General features: G+C 43.5%; 1 protein-coding gene across 1 annotated transcript; it reads right to left on the bottom strand.

The window, feature by feature from the left end:
• Positions 1-3,726: 3,726 nt before the first annotated feature.
• On the bottom strand, positions 3,727-20,276 carry LOC126263040 (ejaculatory bulb-specific protein 3-like). The gene is made up of 2 exons (XM_049960013.1): positions 20,028-20,276; positions 3,727-4,136 (listed from the first exon to the last, which is right to left on the bottom strand). Exons 1-2 carry the CDS (start codon positions 20,218-20,220, stop codon positions 3,940-3,942), a joined length of 390 nt encoding a protein of 129 aa, XP_049815970.1. The 5' UTR covers positions 20,221-20,276; the 3' UTR covers positions 3,727-3,939.
• Positions 20,277-20,722: the final 446 nt, after the last annotated feature.

The raw sequence follows: 20,722 nt of genomic DNA on the forward strand, positions 1-20,722 counted from the left end.
TCTCGCGTATCTAATATCACGTAGGTCCCTCGCGAGCACGCAGAAGGGCCGGAATACGACGTGGCATGGACTCGACTAATGTCTGAAGTAGTGCTGCGGAGAACTAACATCAGGAACCCTGCAGAGCTCTCCATGAATCTGTAAGAATACGAGGGGGTGGAGATGTCTTCTGAACAGTACATTGCATTGCACTCTAGCTATGCTCAGTAATGTTCATGACTGGGGAGTTTGGTGGCCAGCGGAAGTGTTCAAACTCAGAAGAGTGTTCCTGGCATTACACTGTAGCAATTCTGTAGGTGTGGGGTGTCGCATTGTTCTGCGGGAATTTACCAAGTCCGTCGGAATGCACAATGGACATGAATGGATGCAGGTGTTCTGACGGGATGCTTACGTACATGTCACCTGCCAGAGTCGTATCTAGACGTAATAGGGGTCGCATATCACTGCAACTGAACACGCCCCCACAATTACAGAGCCTCCACCACCTTGAACAGTCCCCTGCTCACATGCAGGGTCCATCGATTCAGGAGGCTGTCTCAAACCAGTGCACGTCCATCCGCTCGATGCAATTTGAAACTAGACTCGTCCGACCAGGTAACATGTTTACAGTCACCAACAGTCCAATAACGATGTTGATGGTCCCAGGACAGGCCTAAAGCTCTGTGTCGTGCAGTCATCAAGGGTAGAGGAGTGGTCCTTCGGCTCCGAAGGCCCATATCGATGGTATTTCGTTGAATGGTTCGCATGCTGACACTCACTTACGGCCCAGCATTGAAATCTGCAACAATTTGCGGGAGGGCTACACTTCTGTCAGAATGGACGATTCTCTTCAGTCGTCATTGGACCCGTTCTTGCAGGATCTTTCTCCAGCCTCAGCGATGCAGGAGATTTGATGTTTTACCGGATTCCTGATATTCACGGTACACTCGTAAAATGGTCGTACGGGAAAATGCCCACTTCATCGCTACCTCGGAGATGCTGTGGCCCATCGCTCGTGCGCCAAATACAACACCACGTTCAAATTCACTTAAATTTTGATCACCTGCCACAATAGCAGCAGTAACCGATGTAACAACTGCGGCAGACGCTTGGTGCCTTATATAGGCCCTGTTGACAGTAGCGCCATATTCTAACTGTTTACATATATCTGTATTTAAATACGCATGCCTATGCCAGTTTCTCAGGCGCTTCAGATTATGTTGATGTGTTTTAATTGCAACAAAAACTTTAACTGTCTCTAGCTTCCGATGTTCATATGTGTCTAAGATATATCGTGTATGACAAACATTGTGAATCCTATTAATCACGTAAGTCGTCTTCATACCGTCCTGAAGCACAACACTGACCAAAAATCAACTGCAGTCAGTCTAATAGACAAAAAGTGAATATTCATTTGTTCGTCTTCTGCGCGATGCTGTACTAATCATACGATTGTGATTAAAATGTCATGAGTTGTTGTGTGTGAAACCATGAAGGTTTCTGCGGTGATAAGAATCACCTATTGGCTATAAGGATTAGGGTAAAACGGAGGTGGCATAGAAGTTTAACTTAGGAACGTCTGGAGCAATTTCAATCAAATTTTGTTTATATGTGACTCAGTATCTATAAAATTACTTGTATAATAATATTGTAAGGGTTATGTATCCTAACCACAGGGGGTGATAAGAAGTGCATGTAAAAATTGTCGTCAACGACCGATGTTAGTATCAAGTCACAGTTTTCTGGTTCGCTAGACGTATTAGTCACAGTCACTATCCAGTTTCACCCCTAGAGTTTGGATTAGACAGTGACATAACAGCATATCTGTAACGGCATAACAAACTTCTACAAAAAAAAGTCTGTGGCTGTAATGCACCCCTAACACCCGTGCGGCGAAGTGTTTTGGGTGAAGCGTTATCGGGGGAGATGGGGCGGGGTGGGGGGGGGGGAGGTTGGCTGGTTGTTTCAGGGGGAGTGGACCAAACAGCGAGGTTATCGGTCGCATCGGTTTAGGGGAGGATGGGGAAGAAAGTCGGCCGTGTCCTGTCAAAGGAACCATCCTTGCACTTGCCTGAAGCGATTTAGGGAAAATCTAATTCAGGATGGCCGGACGCTGGTTTGAGCCGTCGTCCTCCAGAATACGAGTCCTCGCTGCTAACCACTGCGCCACCTCGATGGGTCCGGGCGTTATCTTGCTGAAATTTAAGCCCATTATTTCATGCCATAAAGGACAACAAAACGGGGCATAGAATATCGTAGCTGTACTGTTGTGCTTTAAGGATAACACGGACGACAACTAAAGAGGTACTGCTATGAAAAAAAAATGGTGCCGCTGACCATTACTCCTAGTTGCCGGGCCGTACCGTGGACGATAATGAATTTGGTATCCCACCACGGTCCAGGTTGTGATTTCAGTATCATATGGAATGCAAATCTTTTATTTTAGTTTATTTAACTTCATTTTTTCCCTTTTCCGGAGTTCCCCCCCCCCCCTCTCCCGCTTCCCATTGTGTGTCTGTGTTGTTATTACATTTTCATTTCTTTTATTAAGTTAAGCAGAGAGAGTTTGCACTAGTGTATGTCTGTTCGTTTATCACGTATTTGTTCTCTGCTATTGTGCCAGACCTTTTGTAATGTCTTTGTAGTGTCTCTTGGTGCTAATGATTTTCATATCATGTCCTGTATTGGTAAGATGGTGTTTCAAGTATTCTGCAAATGTGGAATGATTTGTATCATATTTCCAACACCTGATGTATTCTTTATATAATGTTTAAAAATTCCGTCGTGAAAATAATAATAATAATAATAAAGAAGGTTTCCATAATAACTTAAACATACCGAAAGACACACACACACACACGGGGATAGCAGGATGTAAAGTAATAATTATCAACACAAATTCGCATTTTTTTCTAGAAAACAGGAAGCCAAAAGTAATGCGCAACCCAAAGTCTTTGGAAATTTAATTTAGTACACAAAAAGTTATTGACTTCCACTTACATTTCAGGTGTTAATGTGTCTGCTGTGTACTTATGAAGGAAAGGGGGCATTGAACACATGCCAAGTCCTGGTAATACGTAATGAAAGTCAGCTACCTGTTCGCATCGGCTTCTTTCGTATATTGGAATGCAACTCTCTGCTCACTGCCTGTAAGTAACACACAGCTCGGTAGGTGTCCATTTACAGGCGCGATAAATGCTAAAAGATCTCTACTACATGTTACTGTTTGCTTTTTAATACACATAATAAGATACACGATACTATCAGATCATTCCAACCAGCTTTTATGTAGTAAACTGAATGAGATACTCCTAAATACTTAAGACGATTTCGCGTAGAAGCCATAAGGGTTAGTGACACACGAAGTTAGAGCCTTGTCATACGTTTCCCTTATCAGTCAAATGCATCCTTTCCTTATGTTTGCCAATGGTGGCTGGTCGTACCGTTCCGAAAAAGCAACAAAACTTCTAGCACCGGAGATCTGGAAAACATAGCGTAACTTAAGAATATGCTCTGAACTGTTCATAGTAGAACAAAACTTCTGGAACACAGTATAATTATAGTTACGATAATAAACTACTCCAGGTAGTTCGATAGGTTCTGTTCAAAAGTGTGTGTGTATGTGTGTGTGTGTGTGTGTGTGTGTGTGTGTGTGTGTGTGTGTGTGTGTGTGTGTGTGCGTCTGTAAGAAAAGGAGAAAGTGTGGGGAAAATTTTTACTCATTCAGTGTTAATCAGAACAAACGAAGAGTTGAAGAACCGTTTATTTGTAGTTCCACATGTTAACAGAGTAAGAGTGATTTCGCATCACTTCAAGACACAGTGTGGATGGAGAAAAATCATTGTAGTGAAAATTATGAATTTTCAAATTGTGAATCTCTGGGACAGTATTCATGTGGGCGACGTATCATGGCCGACTGCTCCGTGTCAGCTGAATGGTGTGTGCAGCGCCTGGGTCGGCTCAGAAGGTGATGCCGCGCTGCTTCCAGGTCTCTGCGTGCTTCGTGGCGTACTCCCCAGTGGGGTCGAACTTGGCCTTCAGCTTGGCCCACTCTTCAGGGTGCTTCTCCGTCACGTGCTTCAGGGTCTTGATAGCTCTCTCCAGCTGGCTCGGCGTGCAGTCCAGGCACCCGTTGGCCACAAATTTTGGCAGTCTCTCTGCAAGAAGACCAAACGCTTTAAAGTGACTGGCAGTCAGTTGAGGTTGTGGGATTGCTACACTATTACGAAAATGTATGATTTAAATGCATCCTTGCGTTAGTTGTAGTAACGGCTACACATTTCACAGTTACATGTACAGAATTTTTGTCTCTACTTTAAACATCATCGAAACAGAGAACCATGGAAGAAGAGCCAACAGTCCGATTCCATATTCCTAGATTACGGGAAAGCGTTTTACACAGTGTCCCTCTACAGACTAAGGTCCGAGAATCTGGAGTAGGTTCCCCGTGTTCATCTGAGACAGTGGTGTCTCCTGGAGTGCCGCAGGGAAGTGTGACAAGTGGGGTCTTTTTTTGTACAGCGCGAAGAAAAAATGGTGCATTTCGAGGTCCACATGCTATTCCTCATCCAGATTCAAGAGCAAAGATTAGCTAGAAAAATCATATTGGGTGCATTCTGAGGTAATAAGTACATAAACGAGGAGCGGACAAGACATCCATATCGCGCAACGCATAGAGCAACGTGTATCACTCCGCACTAGCGTACCAGGTGTTGTTGCTCACTGAGTACTCTGCTGGGACATCAAACCCACCTCCACCACCGAGCTATTGTTCAAATCCTCGTCAGGTTCGTTATTTATTTACTTATTATTTTGGAGTCCGTGGTGCCAACGCCAGACACCACACTTGCTGGGTGGTAGTCTTTAAATCGGCCGCGGTCCGTTAGTATTCGTTGGACCCGCGTGTCGCCGCTATCAGTGATTGCAGACCGAGCGTCGCCACACAGCGGGTCTAGTCTAGAGAGACTGCCTAGCACTCGCCCCAGTTGTACAACCGACTTTGCTAGCGATGGTTCACTGACTACATACGCTCTCATTTGCAGAGACGACAGTTTAGCATAGCCTTCAGCTACGTCATTTTCTACGGCCTAGCAAGGCGCCATATTCAGTTACTATGTCTTCTGAACAGATAATATTGTGACTCATGTACCGTCAAGAGCGACATTCATCATTAATGGATTAAAGTTAAGTATTTAACTAATTACGTCCGCTTTCTGAATTCTAATTCCTGGTCATGTTCCAGACCTCATGTCAGTATAGTTCTTCCCCCCTCACGCCAGCCTGCGTGAGCTAAAACGCGTGCATTTCGGCCTCCTCTAGTAACACGGTGTTGGCTGTTCTGCCAACACAACAGAATCCATTTTCGAGTTCTCGTTTATAAGCAGGACATGATTTTGTCAGACCACAACAGCCTATCACACGACAATAGGACTCATTAAACTGCAGGCATCTGCCTACCAGCTGCGCAGACCGCAGCCATAGCTGGCCTTGTCAAGATCATGTAGGATGGCATCCCAATGGAGTACACAAACGATGAAAATGGTGATATGCTTTCGGGGCGGGGTGCTGCTGCACGTGCATATATCCTCATAGGTATCATCCCGATAAGAATATTTTCCGTCGCCTGGAGCATCGCCTTCTGAAAAACCATAATATTCGTTCTGAACTAATGGACAGTGGTCGTCCAAGGACTAGACGTTCTCCACAAAAGATGCGGTTCTTGAAACAGTTCAACAGCGGCCTCGGTGAAGTACCCGTGATATTCCGAGGCACTTCCAAATATCTCTAAACTAGTTGGTTAAGTGTTTCACGGTGAAGAATTTCATCCATATCATAACACGTTAACTTAATTCCAGCTGCCAGAAGTGTCTTTTGACGAGTGCAGTTTTGTGTATTGCTTTAGCACCAGTTGGAAAGTAATGAACATTAGAGAAACAACGCGAAACGGACTGACGAATCCAACTTCACTGGTGAAGGTATTTTCATATCACCTATGAGCGTGGCTTTCAAGCGCTTCTGTATCGTGTGTTTCTTTGCGATACTTTACCTGACATATTAGAAAACGATCCACTTGGTGTTCGGCAAATGCTATGGTTTCAGCAGGATGGTGCACTGCCATGCTTTTGAGTGATTGTGCGTAACCATTGAAATGAAGCGTTTCCAGGTTCTGGGTACACTTAAAGAAATATGTTTGTAGTACTCCACCGATGCACACTATCTAACAGCTTACGGGCATTCCGATTCGACAGCTATAGGTGATGATGTGTTGCGTAGGCTCCAGAAAATTTTGACCCAGAGAGTGGTGAAGTGTCTGCAAATGCAAGGTGGTCGCTTAGAAAACCTTCTGTAAAGTGAACCTTGGTCATAAGTGGCCGTACCGGCTCTGTGATGACAATTCTGGACTTCTAATGTGCGGAATGGAATTATTGTGCGTAGTATCAAGCGTACTTTAGTGCGACGTACCTTTTGTGTTTTTGTACCTCACCGGATACAGACAAAGTCACAACATCCGCCATTATTTTCTGTTGGCTTAGTTTTATGGACGGAACAAAGTGATCATTTACGTCCATAAGAAGTCCATGTTATCTCTAACAGTTTAAATAAAGGTAACAGTAGCAGAAAGAAATACGCAGGATACTGCATTGTGGAGATGTAAATTGAATACAGTTTGATGCTTTAACTGAAAAACGAGTTTGGTTTGAACGTGACTCGATCATTGCCTCGCCTCACTGAGCTAATGGTACAGCCCCACCACAGCGCAGTATTCGTGCCGCCTGTTCTTGGCCACGCTACATGCAGTTACAGTGTTGCCAGAACCTCGCTTTTGGGCGCACTAGGTTTTGCTCGATACACTGCCGTCTTGAACTGTGATGAGAGGTAGCAAGCCAATGGCCAGGTGCGGCATTTCTACTTCATCCTGTTGATACATAAATGATCTGTCGAATAGGACGAGCAGCAGTCTGCGAATGTTTGCTTATGAAGCTCGAGTGTACAGAAAAGTATGATACAGGATGACTTAGACATAGTGGCGGATACAGATTGGGGGCGCCACCCTCCCCCCCCCCCCCCCCCCCCGGAGTCAGCACGCACGCTATTCGTTCGTTTCTTTCGTCAGTCGACTCGACTGAATAGAGTGATCGAGTATTCGTACTTTCCTATGTAGCACGGGCGTCCGCGTCACTGTATTTTATACGTTTCTGTCTGGCACATAGATAACCAGCACCTACCTACAGAAAAGTCACGGCCTTTCTAGTGATCTGGATACGTTATAACGTCTGGCATTTGTACGAGAAAAGTCGCGAGTATTCTACTGTTTCCTTGTGCAGTGAACCTTCGAGGTCGAGAACGAAGGACGATCGACTTAATGGATTAGCTCCGTTGAACACTCACACTGACATTGATTCTTCTACTGACGATATAATTAACCAATTTTCCAGGAAGAACAGCCGCATAGAATTCATCATTTATGGAAGAGAACCGCAATTGCAACTTTTTTATGCCATAAGATGGCATTGTCTTATATATGTGCGTAATCAGTTTAAATAAAAATTTGGGTGTGACTTGATTATTTTTTATTACAGTAAAAGCAGAGGTAGCTCAAGATATCTTTAGCGCCCCCTCCTTGAAGTTTTTCTGTATCCTCCACTGCTTAGACAATGCTTTTACGAGGGCAGTTCAATAAGTAATGCAACACATTTTTTTTCTCGGTCAATTTTGGTTGAAAAAACCGGAAATTTCTTGTGGAATATTTTCAAACATTACCGCTTCGTCACGTATAGTTTCATTGACTTCCGACAGGTGGCAGCGCTGTACGGAGCTGTTAAAATGGCGTCTGTAACGGATGTGCGTTGCAAACAACGGGCAGTGATCGAGCTTCTTTTGGCGGAAAACCAGGGCATCTCAGATATTCATAGGCGCTTGCAGAATGTCTACGGTGATCTGACAGTGGACAAAAGCACGGTGAGTCGTTGGGCAAAGCGTGTGTCATCATATCCGCAAGGTCAAGCAAGACTGTCTGATCTCCCGCGTGCGGGCCGGCCGTGCACAGCTGTAACTCCTGCAATGGCGGAGCGTACGAACACACTCGTTCGAGTTGATCGACGGATCACCATCAAACAACTCAGTGCTCAACTTGACATCTCTGTTGGTAGTGCTGTCACAATTGTTCACCAGTTGGGATATTCAAAGGTTTGTTCCCGCTGGGTCCCTCGTTGTCTAACCGAACACCATAAAGAGCTGCTTGCTCGTCATGTGGCTGAGGGTGACAATTTCTTGTCAAAGATTGTTACAGGCGATGAAACATGGGTTCATCACTTCGAACCTGAAACAAAACGGCAATCAATGGAGTGGCGCCACACCCACTCCCTTACCAAGAAAAAGTTTAAAGCCATACCCTCAGCCGGTAAAGTCATGGTTACAGTCTTCTGGGACGCTGAAGCTGTTATTCTGTTCGATGTCCTTCCCCATGGTCAAACGATCAACTCAGAAGTGTATTGTGCTACTCTTCAGAAATTGAAGAAACGACTTCAGCGTGTTCGTAGGCACAAAAATCCGAACGAACTTCTCCTTCTTCATGACAACGCAAGACCTCACACAAGTCTTCGCACCTGAGAGGAGCTCACAAAACTTCAGTGGACTGTTCTTCCTCATGCACCCTACAGCCCCGATCTCGCACCGTCGGATTTCCATATGTTTGGCCCAATGAAGGACGCAATCCGTGGGAGGTACTACGCGGATGATGAAGAAGTTATTGATGCAGCACTACGTTGGCTCCGACATCGACCAGTGGAATGGTACCGTGCAGGCATACAGGCCCTCATTTCAAGGTGGCGTAAGGCCGTAGCATTGAATGGAGATTACGTTGAAAAATAGTGTTGTGTAGCTAAAAGATTGGGGAATAACCTGGTGTATTTCAATGCTGAATAAAACAACCCCTGTTTCAGAAAAAAAATGTGTTGCATTACTTATTGAACTGCCCTCGTATTTGATTTGATGAACGGCAGCTTCCCCTAAATGCAGAAAAGTGTAACTTATTGCAGAAGACTAAGAAAAAGAACGATGTAATTTTCGAATACAGTATTAGTAGTGTGCTGTTTGATTAAGTTACATCTATAAAATATCTAGGCGCTGCGTAGCAAAGCCATATGAAGTGGAATTAGCTCATAAGGACGGTAACAGGGGAGGTGAATGGCCAGATTTGATTTATTGGGAGAATTTTCTGATATGTAGCCCATCTATAAAGAAGGCCTTGTGTAGAACTCGTATGCAGTCTTCTTGACAACTAATTGAGTGCTTGGCATTCCCAACAAGGCGGATTAAAGGGGCGGGTTGCTAGAGTTGTTACCAATATGTTCGGTCGACAAGTAAGTACGACAGAGCTCATTCGTGAAGTGAAATGGGAGTCCAGGGTAACCGTGTTCAGAATGATTAAAGAAGTGGCATTTACAGACGACTGCAGAACGATTCTACTGCCGTCAGCGTCCATTACGTGTAAGGGCCCAGAAGACAAGATAACAGAAATTCGGGCTCCTACGGAGGCATATAGGCAGTCGTTCTGTCTCGTTCCATTTATGAGCGGAGGAAGAAAGGAAATGACTAGTAGTGGCACACAGAACTCTCTGCCATGCACCACACCGTATCTTACGGAATATATATGTACAGGAACTGCAAGACACAAGCAACTCTTTTAATTACTAGGTAAAACAATAGAGCATGTAAGAAGAAACGAGTAATGTGCTGATCAAACGCTCATAAGGCTGCAGACAGTAAAAGCAGCCGAAAAATGCACGACATTCGCAGAAAAAGAATATACAATTATGGAAGTAAAATAATGGTCATTACTCTGAATAGTTGGAGTGCTAACCAAAACCATAGAGAAAACTACGGGCCAAATAACTACACTACTGGCCATTAAAATTGCTACACACCGAAGATGAAGTGCTATAGACGCGAAATTTAACCGACAGGAAGAAGATGCTGTGATATGCAAATGATTAGGTTTTCAGAGCATTCACACAAGGTTCGCGCCGGTGGCGACGCCTACAACGTGCTGACATGAGGAAAGTTTCTAACCGATTTCTCATACACAAACAGCAGTTGACTGGCGTTTCCTGGTGAAACGTTGTTCTGATGACTCGTCTAAGGAGGAGAAATGCGTACCATCACGTTTCCGACTTTGATAAAGGTCGAATTGCAGCCTATCGTGATTGCCGTTTATCGTATCGCGACATTGCTGCTCGCGTTGGTCGAGATCCAATGACTGTTAGCAGAATATTGAATCGGTGGGTTCAGGAGGGTAATACGAAACGCCGGGCTGGATCCCAACGGCCTCGTATCACTAGCAGTCGAGATGATAGGCATGTTATCCGCATGGCTGTAGCGGGTCGTGCAGCCACGTATCCATCCCTGAGTCAACAGATGGGGACGTTTGCAAGACAACAACCATCTGCACGAACAGTTCGACGATGTTTGCGGCAGCATGGACTATCAGCTCTGAGGCCTTGGCTGCGGTTACCCTTGACGCTGCATCACAGACGGGAGCGCCTGCGATTGTGTACTCAACGACGAACCTGGATGCACGAATGGCAAAATGTCACTTTTTAGGATGAATTCAGGTTCTGTTTACAGTATCATGATGGTCGCATACGTGTTTGGCGACATCGCGGTGAACACACATTGTTAGCCTGTGTTCGTCATTGTCATATTAGCGTATCACCTGGCCTAATGGTATGGGATGTTATTGATTACACTTCTCGATCACATCTTGTTCGCATTGACAGCACTTTGAACAGTAGACGCTACATTTCAGATGTGTTACGACCCGCGACTCTACCCTTCATTCGATCCCCGCGAAACCCTACATTTCAGCAGGATAATGCACGACCGCATGTTGCAGGTCCGGTACACGTCTTTATGGTTACAGAAAATGTTCGACTGCTGCCCTGGCCAGCACATTCTCCAGATCTCTCACCAATTGAAAACGTCTGGTAAATGGTCGCCGAGCAACTGGCTCGTCACAATACGCCAGTCACTACTCTTGATGAACTGTGGTATCGTGTTGAAGCTGAATGGGCAGCTGTACCTGTAAACGCCATCCAAGCTCTGTTTACCTATGCTTCAATACTTCATATACCAACGACCTCGCCAAACTCTAATTGTGAAGCAAAATTCCAGTAACATTAGAAGAGCAGGAAATGCATTAGCAATTGCAGATTGTTGTCTCTAAAACAAAAGACACAGATCCGGAAGCAAGTACTGAAGGCAAGAAAATGCGTTTACGAACCTCGATTGAAAACAATGTAATGGCAATTACATACCGAAATATTCAAAATCCCCATTAAACAGAGTGAACGTAGGTCATGGATGTTCTGAATTCTATGAAAAACCATACATGAACTGCAGTATACGCCTAAGAAATTTCAATGGGATTGCAGACTATAGTTTAGTCATTTGATAGGTAGGGCGGTAAAATATTGGTTATTTGACATATTAAATGTAATTTACCTCTTAGTGGAATTGGCTAATAATGGTTTTGAGTTCAACCACTGTTTAAGATACTACACAGAAATCAGGAGTTTTGATGAAAAAGTTTCATCATAAAGTGATCCACAAGATGTCAATAGCTGTATTAGAAAAGTTGATGTATCGAACAAATAATTGAGGACGTAGGGTCCAAGAGCTACACTGAGATGAAGAGATGAGCGCAAGAGAGGAATTATTTGTGGGCCTCATCAAATCTGTCAGAGGGAGTGATGTCTGAAAAGAGAGAGAGAGGGGTAGGGGGGGGGAGAAAGTCGAGGGGGTGGGGCGAGGAGAATTGCGATTCTTCACTTAAGAGTGGAGGCTACGAGTTAAGATTTACACTGAACACCGAGCACGCTGCGGAGTAGTCCCATATTTGTCGCGAACCGCTGCGCAGTGACTGGGAAAGGGCATAGCTCACTCCTGTTTAGAAAAGTGTCAAAGATCGGATGCTCAGAATTACCAGCCAATGTCTCTGGCATGCGTTTGTAGCGGGATTAAACAGCTTATGCTGGTCGCGGTGGCCGAGCGGTTCTAGACGCTTCCGTCCGGAACCGCGTGACTGCTACGGTCGCAGGTTTGAAACCTGCCTCGGACATTGATGAGTGTGTTGTCGTTAGGTTAGTTAGGTTTAGGTAGTTCTAAGTTCTAGGGGACTGATGACCTGAGATGTTTACTCCCATAGTGCTCATAGTCATTTTAACCAAACAGCGTACAGTTAATTCAAATACTACGGCGTTAATACAACAAGACAGGTTTTTCTCTAGGAATCAGCAGGTTTTCAGAACAGCTTGCTTTGTTCCTACATGACATGAAGGCGAACGTCTTGCATACGTTTCCTAGATGTCCGAAGGCCTTTCGACACTACACGACATAGTCGATGACTAAGCGAGATTCTATCATAAATCTTCGTTGATATTTGATTGATTTGAGGAATATTAGACGCAAGGAATCCAGTATGTTGTAATAGACGGTAGTTGTTTAACAGAACGGGAGGAAAGTCGGATGTACCACAAAGAAGCATTGTAGGAGCTCTAATGTTTAGTCGACGAATCGGACACGGTCAGCAACACTATTAGGTTATTCGCTAATCGTATTGTTGCCTACAGGAAAGTATCTTCTCTGGACAACCGTAAAGAAATGCATAATATTTGGAAAGATTTCTTCTTGGTCTAACGAATGGCAGTACTCTTCAATTATGGATAAATGCAATATAACGACTAAACAAGAGAGAGAATCCGATAGTATCTAACCATCAGATTTGTGGTAAACAATTTGAACTCTACATATGTTTAAAGTATTTAGTCTTAATACTAAGGACGCAGACAGTTAGGTAAAACCAGTAATAGGGAAGACTAGCGGAAGACATATTTGCTGGAAGTATTCTGGCAAAGTGCAATGTAGTGGATGTGAAGGGGAATGCAAACAAGATGTTCGTCCGCCCATTGTTAGCCTGTGTTCGTCATTGTCATACTGGCGTATCACGTGGCGTGATAATATGGGGTGTTATTGGTTACACTTCTCGGTCACCTCTTGTTCGCATTGACGGCACTTTGAACAGTGGACGTTACATTTGAGATGTGTTACGACCTGTGGCTCTACCCTTCATTCGATCCCTGCGAAACCCTACATTTCAGCAGGATAATGCACGACCTAATGTTGCAGGTCCTGTACAGGTCTTTATGGTTACAGAAAATGTTCGACTGCTGCCCTGGCCAGCACATTCTCCAGATCTCTCACCAATTGAAAACGTCTGGTAAATGGTCGCCGAGCAACCGGCTCGTCACAATACGCCAGTCACTACTCTTGATGAACTGTGGTATCGTGTTGAAGCTGCATGGGCAGCTGTACCTGTAAACGCCATCCAAGCTCTGTTTGCTTATTCTTCAATACTTCATTTACCAACGACCTCGCCAAACACTAATTGTGAAGCAAAATTGCAGTAACATGAGAAGAGCAGGAAATGCATTAGCAATTGCAGACTTGAACCACTATCGGCTCTATGCTGGAATGTGAACAATGTGTCACAACCTGCACTCGTACATCACGTACAGTCCTTTCCAGAAAAGACATTCTCCGAAGTGACAAAAGAAATGGGATACTTCCTAATATTGTATCGCACCCCCTTTTGTCCGGAGTAGTGCAGCAACTCAACGTGGCGTGCACTCAACAAGTCGTTGGAAGTCCCCTGCAGAAATACTGAGACGTGCTGCCTCTACAGCCGTTCATAATTAGGAAAGTGATGCCAGTGAAGGATTTTATGCACGAACTGTTCTTTCGATTATGTCCCATAAATCTTCGATGGGATTCCTGTCGTGTGATCTGGGCGGTAAAATCATTCAATTTAACTGTTTTTTTTTTTTTTTCATTTGAACCGATCAATGACTGGAAATGTTTATCTTCGTCTGCTTGGAGACCATTTGTAGACATTCATGGACTTCAGAATTTTTACAATGCGCCATGTCTCCCTCCGGGGTGCAGTTTTTCGCAATTGGTTTGAAGAAGGCTGCCGCTTCTGATGTCTCGGAGATGGTCATCAATCGCAGTGACTTCAGTGAAACTATAGTCTTTGAATAAAAGTGTCATTTCTGTTCGTCTCACTGCGTATTTCGTTTAGTTACCTTCTGTGCCGTGCTGTACTATACTGTAGCTGTTCTTTCCATGTTTGGTCCAAGTTTCATCCAGCTTTGTTACTTGCCAATAACACATCATGTTACTTCTTTCCTTAAGTTTTTTTGTAGTACAGACCAATGAAATGAACTATGTTTTTAAAATTATGACTTAATGACATGCGCAGTGAACAGTAATAACAAAATACAAGGGACACTGCATAGCTAGAACGCACCAGTAGACCCAGAAGAAGCCCGCTGCAACCGTGGCCGAAACTTAGGTTTTCTCCAGCAGTAATTTTATACAATATGACGCGGTACCATACCCAAAAACTTTTATGTCGACTAGTACAGAAGTAGTGACAATTCTTACCCAGTACCTGAAATGAAACACATCCTCGGAACCCATAGTTTGAGACATTTAATCGTGTATGAGTGCGGAGACAATTCATACAAGTCTACAAATAAATATGTGGAGTAAATCTGCGTTGTGAAATGTCTCGTAATACGTGTCCTGCTCTGCACTTTGCTAAGAGTGCGTAGATTCTGGCCGCAGCGAATCAGTCTAATCAAATTTTCCGCTTCCGAAAGTATTACCTACGTTGTTGGCCAATTGTAGGAACTGGCAATTCCTCGTCATGGATGGTAGCCCCTGTATTCCACTCGCTGGCGTTTATAGACGTTACAAAAATAACATTCAGAGATTTTAGTAAATACTGTATACCGCAGCTATTGCGTAATACCACTGTTAAGCCTACTGCGTAATAGCAAACACTTCACGCCATACAACATATATTTCATTTGACACAGCTAATTGCTTAACTAAGTGCTACAAATAATTTTCCATGGTAGCATAAACACTGAGAGTCCGGCAGGTGCAGTTTAAAGATAAAGATCGTGACATAATCTTATTACATCTCTATCAAAAAGTTACATCTTTTGAAAATTCATTTAACACGTATGTAACGCTATTTTCAATGTAATTATAACCTGTACTTGTGAAATTCTGCTACTGTTTGAATATATTACGCAGTCTGCATTCCACATTAATGGCACCTTGAATGCAGCATCTTAACTAGAGCGTACATATTGAACGAGATTTACACGTGAAGAACATTCGTTCTGAGTTAGTGTAATTATCGCTTTGCTATATCAATAGGAAAGAGCAGCATAAAAACAATTTTCTAAAAGATCACATACTAAATTAATGAAGAGTGAATACATTTCTGACTAGTATTAAAATTCCGGAAGTTGATCATGGAATTAGAGGCCTCTTTTAGAAATGAGTCTCAATAGATTACACACCCGTGATTAAATGGAATCTTTTAACAATGATAATTTTGCTTATTCAAATTACTGGGACGTATGCCAATCAGTTCGTCAACATCTAACCCGAATTCACATCAAGCAAATTTTTGGCAATACCTGGTAACTGGCTGTGTTATCACATTCCTACCAAAATGAGTAGAGCCTACTTGTCACAGTTCTTTAGTAACATCCCAAATGAAATTATAGAATGCAATAAGTGTCTTACTATCACATGAAGGTAGAGTAATGGGTTGAATTTTTGGAAAACACATTGCTATGAAATTCCCTGGCAAATATACGATTCATTCTGGGGAACAGCCTCAGGCCCCGTCTCATATGTAGCTAGTTACTGATATAGACTAGCCAGATTGTTCGGGTAAGTCGACGAGATGTAGCATGAGAAATAATGTCAGCGTGTACAGTAGCCACACATGGGTTTTATATGTCTGCGTCTGTGTATGGGTGCGTGTGTGTGTGTATGTGTGTGTGTGTGTGTGTGTGTGTGTGTGTGAAGCTGGGAAGCAGCTGTCTCGGACATACTGTGACCGCTTCTATACCCAGATCGCTTGTCTCACTCAGTCCAGAAAACACCGAGAGAGTTGTGTATACAAATTCGTGGGATTATAGCCAGACTATACCGTCCTATCCATTTCAAATCGTTTGATCACAAACTGCTGGTGTTGTGGGTATGTATCTGCACAACATGTAACGGAATATGAAGGATGGCAATAGTGTTGACCAGTAAGTTGGACCATCTCCAAATACGAAATTCAGCAAAAAGAAGTTGAAACGTAAATCATTCTTTGGACAATTTGTCAGTCGCATAATATGAATGATAAGCACTCAGTGTTGATAAAAGTGCTCCCAGTTAAAAAATGTGGAAAGTTGCTTGGTTATACGAAATATTTGCATTTATTTAAAGTACAGACTGAAAAAAACGGTATTCACAAAGGGTGATTGTAATATCTCTGAGCTAGTGTGAAGTACAATAACGTGCGAACTTACTACACACGTTATAGTCACATTAAAGTGGCTAAAGTCTATGTCCGACGTCATGTGCAATAAGGTGGATATGCAAAGTGTCTCGAGGGACGCGGAAAACTGTGCATTCGTTGCCGTAATGCGGAAACGGTTGGATTTATCGACGTCCAAAAGGGCGTGATCATTGACTTTTGAGTCAGGGCTGGAAGAATTTCTGAAATGGTTAAGTTTGTAAAATTATCGGGTGCCACTGTAAGTAAAGTGTACCATACATGGGAAAACGGCGCTATCCGAGGCAACTGTGATGCACCACAGGACATAGATGACGGGTGAATTACGGCTGCGGAGATTTGTACCGGAGAATAGACGAATGACATTACTGGCAGTGAGAGGAATAAAGTACCTTGTATAAATCTCAGAGCAGAGTCACTTACATGGGAGGCATTAGTTTTCACTCTACCGGTGCCTGTCATTCGACGTCGGGATGTTTTTGAGACCATTAGTAGCAGGAATGGACACCCTTCCTCTCCGTTTGCATCCACTTTCTACCTGCTACGTACAGCTTGCAGCTAACGCTACACATCACCGCCTCTACCCACACGCATAAGCCGATGAATGCTATCCCGTCACCGAGGCCAAATCTGCCTTTTCGTTTCATTTCGCTCAATGCAGATATTCCTGCACGTAACCTTGTTCTCAGGCTTACGCAGTAACATTTTTACATAAAACTCTTGAAGACCTCAGAGCCACCAACAAATTTACTGAACGCTCCTGATCTCTAACATAGACAAATTGACTGTTCCCAGTTATCTTGTACAAAAGTACCAACCGCCTCATTTCGTTTGAGCGCGTGTATAGCAGTTGTATCCAATGTTACAGTAGTGTACAGAACTCACATCACTCCATCTATTAAACGTAAAAGTGAAAGAAACTAGAAACAGAGGAAAGAGGGCAATTGAAAGGATTGTTGTCTCTAAAACAAAAGACACAGATCCGGAAGCAAGTACTGAAGGCAAGAAAATGCGTTTACGAACCTCGATTGAAAACAATGTGATGGCAATTACATACCGAAATATTCAAAATCCCCATTAAACAGAGTGAACGTAGGTCATAGATGTTCTGAATTCTATGAAAAACCATACATGAACTGCAGTATACGCCTAAGAAATTTCAATGGGATTGCAGACTATAGTTTAGTCATTTGATAGGTAGGGCGGTAAAATATTGGCCATTTGACACATTAAATGTAATTTACAGCAAGTGGAATTGGCTAATAACGGTTTTGAGTTCAACCACTGTTTAAGATACTACACAGAAATCAGGAGTTTTGATGAAAAAGTTTCATCATAAAGTGATCCACAAGATGTCAATAACTTTGTTAGAAACGTTAATGTATCGAACAAATAATTGAGGACGTAGGGTCCAAGAGCTACACTGAGATGAAGAGATGAGCGCAAGAGAGGAATTATTTGTGGGCCTCATCAAATCTGTCAGAGGGAGTGATGTCTGAAAAGAGAGAGAGGGGGAGGGGGGGGGGAGAAAGTCGAGGGGGTGGGGCGAGGAGAATTGCGATTCTTCACTTAAGAGTGGAGGCTACGAGTTAAGATTTACACTGAACACCGAGCACGCTGCGGAATAGTCCCATATTTGTCGCGAACCGCTGCGCAGTGACTGGGAAAGAGCATAGCTCACTCCTGTTTAGAAAAGTGTCAAAGATCGGATGCTCAGAATTACCAGCCAATGTCGCTGGCATGCGTTTGTAGTGGGATTAAACAGCTTATGCTGGTCGCGGTGGCCGAGCGGTTCTAGGCGCTTCCGTCCTGAACCGCGCGACTGCTACGGTCGCAGGTTTGAATCCTGCCTCGGACATGGATGAGTGTGTTGTCGTTAGGTTAGTTAGGTTTAGGTGGTTCTAAGTTCTAGGGGACTGATGACCTGAGATGTTTACTCCCATAGTGCTCATAGTCATTTTAACCAAACAGCGTATAGTTAATTCAAATACTACGGCGTTCCTAGAAGAAGACAGGTTTTTCTCTAGGAATCAACATGTTTTCAGAACAGCTTGCTTTGTTCGTACATGACATGAAGGCGAACGTCTTGTTTACGATTCCTAGATGTCCGAAGGCCTTTCGACACTACACGACATAGTCGATGACTAAGCGAGATTCTATCATAAATCTTCGTTGATACTTGATTGATTTGAGGAATATTAGACGCAAGGAAGCCAGTATGTTGTAATAGACGGTAGTTGTTTAACAGAACGGAAGGAAAGTCGGATGTACCACAAAGAAGCATTGTAGGAGCTCTAATGTTTAGTCGACGGATCGGACACGGTCAGCAACACTATTAGGTTATTCGCTAATCTTATTGTTGCCTACAGGAAAGTATCTTCTCTGGACAACCGTAAAGAAATGCGTAATATTTGGAAAGATTTCTTCTTGGTCTAATGAATGGCAGTACTCTTCAATTATGGATAAATGCAGTGTAACGACTAAACAAAAGAGAGAATCAGATGGTATCTTAGTATAAGATTTGTGGTAAACAATTTGAACTCTACATATGTTTCAAGTATTTAGTCGTAATACTAAGGATGCAGACACTTAGGTAAAACCAGTAATAGGGAAGACTAGCGGAAGACATATTTGCTGGAAGTATTGTGGCAAAGTACAATGTAGTGGATGTGAAGGGGAATGCAAACAAGGTGTTCGTCCGCCCAAGTCCAGGACGCTCGAAAAGCAGGTGTGCCCAGAGATGTCGGCTGAATTAATGGACACGCTGCTAAGAACTTTACAGGGTGTTCAGCTCTTCTGGCAGGGTACCAGAAAAATTTCATTTTAGCACAGTCGTACTGCAGGGAAATTATTCTGGATTACGCCCGTCTATTTACGGTTGCGGCAGGCCCCGACTTTCTGTGTATGGACGACAATGCCCGCCCATACAGGACACTTAGCTGTCGGACACACTGAAAGAGAAGATGCTGAATTTATGGATTGGTCTTCGTAACCCCTGAACCTAAACCTATAGGGCATACCTGGCATGCTCTTGGCAGACGTTTCTCTCAACGAACACCCCATCCACATACCATGCAAGAAACGAAAACCGCGTTGAGAGAGGAATGGGACAGTGTACTCCAAGTACTCCTCATCAGTTGGGTAGCCAGCATCAATAACAGGTACAAAATTTTCAGTGTCTCAGGAGGCCATATTCCTAACTGAGAGTCAAATATCGACCATATTGAGAATCTAACCCGTGTGAATCATGAACGTTATTTATGTCTGTTATCCTGCTTTTCTACGTGGTGAAATCTGTACCATTCTTCCTTATAAATATACCACTCAACACCTATTATGTATGTACTGTGTTTCGTATCGTCCGTCATTGCCTGTTATTGTACCTGTCAAACAATGTCTCCATTCCTTAGCAATTGCCAGTCAGTGTAATTACGACTTCCACCATTTTTCAAAAGATTGCAACATTTACCCTCCAAGTAAACTAAACAAGTGTAGCACTCAAGATTTAGATCTATTAGTAATCGGTGACAAGTGTTGCCAGTCTCTGTATTACTAGCACTGTAGCTGTTTAGTTACTACGCGTCACCTGAAAGAGATATGAAAGAGCTTCAGTACTCACTTTTGATTTCTTTCCCCTCGTTGGTGCACCTGCCCTCGTCCGCATCGAGCATACACTGGATGTAGGATTTCAAGAGACGTTCGTTGTTGAGCACTTCGTCCACGTTGAAGCTGTCCAGCTTGTCCTGCGGTGCAGCCTCTATGCAGAGAACAAACAGCCCCAAGAGGCAGCACAGGACTAGCTTTCCGGCCATGGCTGGTGAGTCTGAGTCTTGAGCACGAGCAGTACTCCCTGCCGTACACAGAGGACACCTCCTCTTATAGAGCCTGGCGTGAGTCTGCACACGTGACTCAGCAGGGGGAACGCAGGAAGTGGCACTTGCACTCGTCACACTGAAAAACCTATGTCAATTCGTAAGTGCCGTCCGTGACCTTGTCATGATAAGTATCGTTGCGTGACTGTACCTTTTCACGAAAGAGCTCCGAGTTTTTCGTTTTTACACTTCTTATAACGAGACTTACATCACAGCAAGTGACACACGTCGTGTTTATGCAGCTCCAGTCGAATCTGCGAACAAATAATAGTAAAGCTGGTTTGAAGATTTTATTTATTTCATTTATTTAGTGTAATTTTTAAGAAATTAGTATGTTTTACGTTTTCAAAGCATAAATAATAACAAATAAATCTCTACCTTACGGAACTGCCACCATCTGGTGCAGTGTGTTACTACGATATGCTATTGAGAACAACACTGG

The sequence above is a fragment of the Schistocerca nitens genome, chromosome 6 (genome assembly GCF_023898315.1).
Source record: "Schistocerca nitens isolate TAMUIC-IGC-003100 chromosome 6, iqSchNite1.1, whole genome shotgun sequence".
NCBI classification, from domain to species: domain Eukaryota; kingdom Metazoa; phylum Arthropoda; class Insecta; order Orthoptera; family Acrididae; genus Schistocerca; species Schistocerca nitens.

Bases quoted from the DNA above. Each gene is read 5' to 3' on its own strand.
- LOC126263040 (XM_049960013.1), bottom strand. From the start codon at position 20,220: ATGGCCGGAAAGCTAGTCCTGTGCTGCCTCTTGGGGCTGTTTGTTCTC. The intron at 4,137-20,027 runs GTGAGTACTGAA...GTCTTCTTGCAG, and splicing joins CGAGGGGAAAGAAATCAAAA to AGAGACTGCCAAAATTTGTG.